At 35.5% G+C, this 8798-nt stretch overlaps 1 protein-coding gene across 2 annotated transcripts; it reads right to left on the reverse strand.

Moving 5' to 3' along the window:
* Positions 1–653: 653 nt before the first annotated feature.
* LOC107832507 (replication protein A 32 kDa subunit B-like) lies at positions 654–7826 on the reverse strand. 2 transcript variants are annotated; one of them, XM_075253934.1, is made up of 10 exons: positions 7618–7826; positions 6155–6265; positions 5971–6068; positions 5665–5706; positions 5495–5572; positions 4299–4377; positions 4112–4204; positions 3920–3996; positions 1125–1193; positions 654–1030 (listed from the first exon to the last, which is right to left on the reverse strand). In XM_075253934.1, the coding sequence occupies exons 1-10, from the start codon at positions 7726–7728 to the stop codon at positions 946–948; spliced, it is 843 nt and encodes a 280-aa protein (XP_075110035.1). In that variant the 5' UTR covers positions 7729–7826; the 3' UTR covers positions 654–945. The 2 variants fall into 2 exon arrangements, with proteins under 2 accessions (XP_075110035.1, XP_075110034.1); XM_075253933.1 differs by having other exon boundaries at positions 3920–4002; positions 7618–7824.
* Between the last annotated feature and the right edge of the window lie 972 nt (positions 7827–8798).

An 8798-nucleotide genomic window follows, 5' to 3' on the forward strand; every position in this document is an offset into this window, starting at 1 on the left:
TCCGTACTCCGGAATCATCTTTCTTGTCACGAAATGCCAAATTATATAGTACTTCATTTCTCATGTATACTTGGGAATGAAACGGAGAATAATCTACGTGTCATTAGCTAAAATTGCTTGTAAATTAACATACACAGCTCCATATATTGTTAATTTGGGAATTCCAGAAAATCAAGATTGTGACCTAGGATTTTGTTCCACTAGACTAGTACGTAATTTTTCTCATGGTGATGTTGACAGGTATTATGCTTTTAAGTAATCAATTACAGTATATTGTTTAATTAATTATATACGTAGGAATAAGTATCTTCCCAACCCACCAAAAAACTAATACTAGGATCAGCGACCAACTAGCAAAAGTGGAAAGGTTAGTCCCTTATTATATTCCAGATTATTATAGTACAACGAAGATTTAATTAATTTATATATCACATTAGGTAGGTAATGGTTTAACAGCAAGGTTTTGATATTATAGTAAACTCTAAACCTCATCCTGAAGCTTTAGCCTTTGGAATTCAGATAACTTTGACAACCACCCCCAACAATCACTTGCATTAGCACAGACATTATTCAATAACAAGATAAATATCTTATATTTCAAACTGAATTTTTTAGCACTAGGAAGAAATTCATAAGAATTGGACCTAACCTTATCAACATCATTTGTATTTCAAGTGAGAATGAAGTTGTGAGTTGGGCCTAATACCTAGGACCAAATCCAGGAAAACATAAGCTAAGAGCGAGGTTGCTTCAACGAGATAAAAAGGACTACTCTCAAAAAGCTACCAAATATAGTGCACAAAACTCTCTTTGAGGGAAGAAATGCAATAATATACTGCAAAATGGAAAAGGCCTCTCCATTTTCCATCTTGCTCTGTCTGTATATACATGGAAAAGGACACATGTTACTAAGTTGCTTATTAGTTTCATCTCCCAAATCAAACATCAACCATTTGCAGTAGACTTGTAGTGATACTCGTCTATTGTGGAGTAAACTAGACCTTCAGACTCAAGAGATTCAATAGCTTCTCTGTCATATAGAAACCGTAAGGAAAACAAGCAAAGAGCAAGAACGATTATAATGATATCTAATCATGAAAGAGAACAAGAGGGGAGAGACTTACAAGATCTTCTCGGAAGGGACTTTTAGCTGTTGAGCAAGCTCATTGCGATGCACACCTTTTTCACGTGCACTGAAATTAAAATGACAGAGAGATTACTAACATAGCAAAATCATTCAATGAGTTTGGTAGTCATATTTTCAATCAATTACACAAATACCCAATATCTAATTTAAAAGAGAACAGCAAAAGTATTGCGGCAGTTGGTTGAAAGTTCTATGTTTGAGTTGGAAAAGTTTTCAACATTTGAAAACAAATTTGTTTGGTTTTGGAAAAAACTATTTTGATTTTTGAAAATTAAGCTTAAAATAAACAAAAAAAATTAAAGTTGGATTTGTCCTTTGTCCAAATGGAAGATTATCTTCACTAATTTCATTCCAGGATCACAAAAACAATGTGGAAAGACCGTAAAAAGGAACCAACTTTCAGAACCAAAATAACTGATTATCAAACCAAATCCAATCAACCTGTTAGATACAAATATCTTGTGTAACGTAGCTTAAACTATTAATAACCTGAGACATGCTTTCGAAAATAAAATATCTTGTGTGAAGGTTGGCTGCACAAATCCCTCTTCTCCATTCAGCCCGATGTAGAGTCAAATGCACCACATAGATGGAATCTTTTCTTTCCAATTAATTCTTTTGCTGCTAATATTCATTTTCCTTTCCTCTAATATCAAATTTTTAATGGCTGGCTCAATGCCATATATATTCAGACCATCTTATCACTATTTTGTCGTGATCTTGGAGGAAAGTTAGTTGGGATTAGAAGTTAGTTACACAGTTGAAGGTGGTTAGAACTAGTTAGTGTGCTTAAGGGACTTGACCCATTAGTTCTATAAATAACTACAGAGTACAGACGATAAGGGAAAGCAGGAAAGGAAAATCTGATAAAATTCTAAGATGGTGTTTGGCTAACTAAGCTTATAAGCTGGTCAAACTAGCTTATAAACACTTTTCGGCTTATTTACGTATTTGGTAAATTTAAAAGTGCTTATAAGTCAAAAATAAGCCAAAAGTCATAAGCTCGTCACCCCCAACTTATGAATTTTTAGCTTATAAGCACTTTAAGTTTGACCAAAATTTTTACTATTTTATCCTTAAAATATTCTTTTTAGAACAAAACTCTTACATCGATACTCACTGCCTCAAGTATTGTTTTAACCTCAGACCGCAAATTATATCCACTTGTTAATGCCGCAATTGACAAAGGAATAACTGTAGACTACCAGAACAGCAAGCATCTCTGCGAATTTCTAACACAAAGGCAGGAAGAGATGTTCCTCAAACAATCCAAATTTAGTCTCTTGATGAAAGTTCCCATTTATACTACACAATGGAATACCTAAAGGCATGCTCATGCCTGAATTTAGCTAAATAACACTTGAGTACATTTAGATTGTTTACTTAATAATAGAGATCATCATCATATTACTAACAATTAATATATTCCCTAAGTTACCCCATCTTGCAGAGTTCCTATCCGGTGTTAGCAGTAACAAAGCCTTCATCTACTTTTCATTTGATAAAGAGAGACATTACGAATTTGACCAAAGTTCAACTGTTCAACCATTCATAATACATCGAAGTGAAAAATCTATTATACTACTCTCCCATCTTCCTCTATTCCAGAGCAACAGCCTAAGTCCTCTTATTTACCTCTTCTTATTTTTTTTTATAACTGAGAAGCCTCGAGAGCCAGTGTGCTGGTTCGAAACTCGGTAGATAATGGGCTCGCTCCTCTACCCTTCTCCACTTAACTACCAGGCTTTGTCTATGGTAGGGTTCGGACCCGACGAAATTCACACACTACCCGTTGCGCTCTTACCACTAAGTTGATAAGATTTCTTTCAGGAGTTGGTAGCATGAGTTTTTACAGAAATACATCTAGTTTAATGGAGCACACAGTTGGATAAGATTACGCATTTCATAGCATCAAATAAGATCCTAAAAACTGGAATCAACCTGAGGAAAGGTCCCAAACAAACCATCTACGTGTCCTGCCTAAAAAACCATCTACTTTAACATTTGTTAACCAAAAGGCAAGCAAGTTCACTGGGTGTTCTTTTCTTTTTCCCTTTTTGAAAAGTTAATCCACTGGATGGTCATAACTGGCCTGCATTTGTCCTGGCTTTGCATTAGCTCTAACCGAAGTTATAACATCGGTTGCTCAAATGATGGCAGAGATGTTCACAATTACTATCACAAGAAAGCAACCCCCTTCTCCAAAGGCGACCCTCTTGAATTTCCGGTTGTTTCCTAGATGGAAAAGCTCTGGCTTATACATAGGACGATGAGGAGATAAGGGGTGAAGGATATTCAACTTAAAAGTGGATTTGTGGTGTGAAGAGTGCATTATGACCCATTATCTATTGATAGGCGAGAACATACTGTTATTGACTGCTTCCCCAATCTATTCTATAAGCCCTACATCCCTTTTTTCGTTTTGGCCGTTTTTGTTACGCATTGAACCCCACTTAGGTGCTGACCGAGCAAAAAAGCAAGGCACGAGATAAAGCAGAAGTACCCGACCTTGCAAAGTACTCGCTATTTTGTTATCAAGTCTTCTCTAAAGCAAGTGAACAATTTGAAAGTTATTTCACGGAGTAATAATCGTATATTTTTCTTTCTTTGACATCTGACAGAACAGGGCCGCCAAAAAAAAAACACTTCGACATGTAATAATCTGCCTTCATTTGTACTGCTGTGACTGCCATGCTATTTGCACTAGAAAGAAGCAAACACTGAAAAATGCATTCCCAGTGAGAAAATTTTTTGGAGATTCAAATGACTTACAGGCATGACGGTTGTTGCAAGTAGTCCAAGACCATTTTATCTACACCCCTGATCCCGTCCATGTTGTATCCAGGAAACTGAAACTTAAAAGATAATTACTAAATCACTGGTTATACAGGAAATGTGGAAAAAACTGAAAATGAACATTTTAATTACACCAATTAAAAGAAGAGCAAACGTAATTAGAGATACTTGAGTCGACGGAGAAGCTTGGTATCCCTTTAAAGGAGTGTTGGCAGCTGAGCTAGGCACTTGAGCTGACATAGTCGAGCTATCCTGTTGCTTCTGGAGGGGGCAAAGAAAATACAACTCCAATCAGAATCTAATGTACATCATATTCTGTTTTAGCTTAACACATGGGAGACAGTTTGCTAAATACCCGTAGCTTACTGTTGTAGCTATGAACATAAATGACCTCTGCAAAGTGGCTTGCAATCTCATTGTAGTCATCCACAGGCCTAAAACCACAAAGATAAGAACTTAGGATCTTTACCACCAACTCGTCAAAGAAGATACAGAGGGAACAGGAGAAGGGGGTCATCTTCTAACCTCCCAAGAGACACCGTATGAGTAGAAATAACAACTCTCATGAAATTTTATATGCTTCATGCCCTAGCCATTCATGCATAAGGACAGGTGTGTGGTTCAATCCATATAGATGCTTTTCAGCTTTATTTCATCAGAGATGTTTTTCTCGCAAACTATTTTGTCAAGTTGGAGTTTACAGAAAGTTCATTGGTTTAAGAATAAATATTTAAAAACTCCGTCATGGTTAATGAAAATGACGATCACAAATTGTACATGTCAACATAGTTAGCAAGTTTGGTTTGCCTAGTTATTGATTCATCACACTTAAGGGATCAATCAGATAATGCAACCCCCCCCCCCCCCATTTGTAACAAGTTTACATGCCAATTTTTCTTAACAACTGATCTCCCTGTGCCTCTCCAGAAAAGGAGGCACAGAACAGATACAGTTGCCTTGTTTTGACAAACAACTATCACGTCATTTCACGTGCTTCTTAGAAAAAGCCAGTTGTGCGCACTCTCTCCGCCTTCTATCTGATGGACTTCCTCTAAACCTTAAAACATCCCCCAAAAGTTAAAAAAAGAATTGATCCCAATTAAGAAATTATAAAAACAGCAATATAAATAGTCAACACTTGAAAAGTGGAGAGATCCTAGATACATTACAAAACAATCAACTAACAAAGTCATGCAAGGATATAACTAGGGCTTACGAACAAGGAAACTAACTTACTATGACCGTACGTGGACCTTGAAAATACTAAAATCAACACTAAATATAAGTTTCATGTTTTTATATGGTTTCAAGTACAGATAAGTTAGGAACTTTATGGTGAAGTAATGCTGTGACACATTGAGTACATGAATGCTGGATAATTACAAATTATGTACTATAAAACCTAAAACCCCATGGAAATAGCTTTTCTCCAAGCCAGAGGCAACCACCTCACTAGCAGAAAGCTTAACGACTAGTGCATAAACTCCCCAATATTAATATACTGAAAGAAACAGAAATGAGCAATTCAAAAACCCATTCGTACAGTAATACCTGACAGAGTAAGCTACCAACTGCCTTTTACCCAGTAATCCTTTCAAGTGTCCATGAACCCGAACGTACATGCCATCTCTATTTGACAAAGAACCCGAACAAACAATAAAACATGATATTAAAATATATGTTAGGTGAAAAAATAGCACATTATCAAGAAGAAAAGTTACGTGACTGCTTCCATTTCCTTGGCATCAACAGCTTCATTTACCCTGCATAGTATGCATCAACCAAACTTTACAATTAAATTTTTAAAACAGAAAGTCAATTGTGTCAGACATAATAGCAATTGACTAGATTATGGTTTTACATAAGAGGTATAGCAATTCTAAATCCTTTACCAATAAGAGATGCACCACAATATACTTGCGGTCTATGATGACAGAAATGATATCAAAACCATACCCATCAGTCAGATAGAATCCTAAACAAATTAAAGTCAGAACAGAAAAGGGAAAAAAGAAACTGACAATTACCATCGAGAACAGTCAATGCGCCCTGTTCCATCATCCACTACAAATGAAACTTCTGTAACCCTTTCCGCTTTGTTGAATAAAATACCCACCACTTTCACCTACGAGCACGTCAGATTCTAATCATACATATCTTGCATAAACTTGCAACAAAACAGTAAAAGCCATGAGTATAAGAGAGACTTACATTATTCACGTCAACCCCATCAATGAGAAAGTTTGTCTTATCATCACTAGATTGAAAGGCTTCACTAATTTGCTTGACACTTAGTGGAAGCAAAGTCTGTGAATCACGATTCTGCGAATAGAGAAATAAAAAGAAAAACAAGAAAGATGTTATCACCCCTGCATTTCAATTTTCCACGGCCATATTAAGATGCTACATTAAGCAAGAGAATATAATATGCTTTAAAAATTCTTTTATTTCCTTCGCACCGAGTCAAAACCAATTACACTCTACATGCACTTATGAAATTTAAGGAACAGATAAACAAGAGAATATAATATGCTTTAGAAATTCTTGTATTTCCTTCACACCAAGTCAAAACCAATTACACATTTACACTCTACATGACACTATGAAACTTAAGGATCCAAAAGAAACTTACTCTGATTTAAAATTGAAATGTAGAACATTGACAAAGTTTCTAAAGACCAAGAACTGCATGAGTAAAGAAATACTCTTTATTTTGCAATATGCTTGATCAGCTTTCCTTAGTCCATAGTTACTAACCAAATCTAGAAGCATGTTCCAAATTTCTCTAACAAATTTACTACTTATGTGATATTAGATGTCTGGCTGATTCTTCTTCTGTATCATGTAGAATAACATCTTAGCACATTTTATGTCCCCTTTTCTGACGATCTTCCAGATTTAATGTAGCTTCATGGACCACAAACAAATAGAGCTACTCTTATTGGGGCTTTTAACCTCCGCACAGCTTATCCTGGAAATCTTTTCTCCCTGTCACCATTTCTGGCCCTTCTTATTTTTTTCTTTTTTTGGGACAGTGGTGGTGTCAGGCCAGCTTGCGCATACCTCGACTAAATTCATAGGCTAGCTGTGTAATTCTGTCCATCAAAGCTTAAACATATGGGGAAAAATAACCTAGTGTTTTTGTCTCCATTAAGACCATTTCCGTCCCTTCTTCTTCTTCCTCTTCTGGCAATTGGCTCACCAATTGCATTAAGTTCGTCTTCGAATATTCAATCTAGTATTTTAAGCATTGTTATCTTATACTCCCTCCTTCCAGAAAGAATGGCACTGCTGCTATTAGGGGAACCAAACATTTTTTTTAATTAAACTAGTTTAAACACCTCTAATATATTCTTAACTGTAATGATTTATCATTATTTACGTAATTACTAAACAAACAAACTTTTTAAAGAAATTAAACAATGGAGGACCCAAGTTAATTCATTTTTTCCCGTCACATTCCTACATAGCCGCAAAATTATCAACCAAAAAAAGAAAGGAATTGCAAAGAAGAACTAAAATACGCTCTTAATTTTTAAGGGTTTATTTTAAAGTTTCCTTTATTTGTTTTTGGAAAATAGACCATAGTTTGAAATTCTATGAAATGCATATTAGGGTCAATGAAATATTAAAGCTTTCACATTTTGTACGCCAAAAAATAAAATAGAACAGACCTTGGCTGGAGAGAAAGAATGATCGCCGGCGGTTTGAGTGGCCTGCGATGGCATGAAACCGCCGCCGGCAAACGCCGCGTTGCCGTCGAATTGGCTATTCCCGCCGTACATCCTTCTCTGTGTTGGTGTGTTTGTCACACTACGGGGGTTCCCGCCTTTTTAACTCTCTTTCTGAGTCTTCCTCCTAAAAATTGCAAGGGGCGACGCTTCTTTTTAATCTGCGGCCGCTTTGTCTTTCTGTTTATACCCATAGCCGTTTTTTTGTTAAAAGTCATTTGAAAAGATTATTTTACCCTTCTTTATTAAAAGAATACTTTCTCTCTAAGTATACGCTAGTCCTCTACTGTCTTTATCTCTCACTCCCGTTATTCGCATTTGTTGATTTGTTCTTCTCTGAAATCAAACGGTTTTCGTTGTTGTTTTGATTTTTCAACTACTAGTCATCGTTGTTCCCACATTATGATTTAATCACAGGTACATTGCAATAACTTTCTAGGTTTTATTTTACGATTTAATTTCTGGTTTTGGTTTTGATAGTCATATATTTATGATAAAATATTTTCTTAGGGTTTAGTTTGATAAGTGCATTAGTTTTACTTTTACGATTGTGTTTTTAGATTTTTTGAACGAGTGTTTATGTTGTTGATGAAAATTCTATATTTAGATTTTTTGAACGAGTATTTAAAAATTTTGAGAGTTAAATATATGATACTACTTAGGAGCTGTAGTATTATTTGTTTTATAATAGTTCAATGATACCTTAGATAAACAGAATTTGTGTTTTGTTTTTTGTCAAAACTACAGCATGTTTTTTTGCTGAATGTTTTGTGTTTGTAACTGGTGAAGTTCAGCTTTAGGAGCTGAAGTTTTTGTGTTTGTAACTGTGAAGTCCAGCTTAAGGAGCTGAAGTTTTTGTGTTTGTTATTGGTGAACTTCAGCTCTAGAGCTGAAGTTTTTGTTTTATATCTGTCGAACTTCAGCTCTAGAGCTGAAGTTTTTGTGTTTGTTACTGGTGAACTTCAGCTCTAGAGCTGAAGTTTTTATTTTATAACTGTCGAACTTCAGCTCTAGAGCTGAAGTTTTTGTTTTATAACTGTCGAACTTCAGCTCTAAGGCTGAAGTTTTTGTCTTTGTAACTGTCGAACTTCAGCCTTCTTAGGTATTGAAGTTTTAACTGATCT

This window comes from Nicotiana tabacum, chromosome 5, assembly GCF_000715075.1.
Source record: "Nicotiana tabacum cultivar K326 chromosome 5, ASM71507v2, whole genome shotgun sequence".
Taxonomy (NCBI): Eukaryota; Viridiplantae; Streptophyta; class Magnoliopsida; order Solanales; family Solanaceae; genus Nicotiana; species Nicotiana tabacum.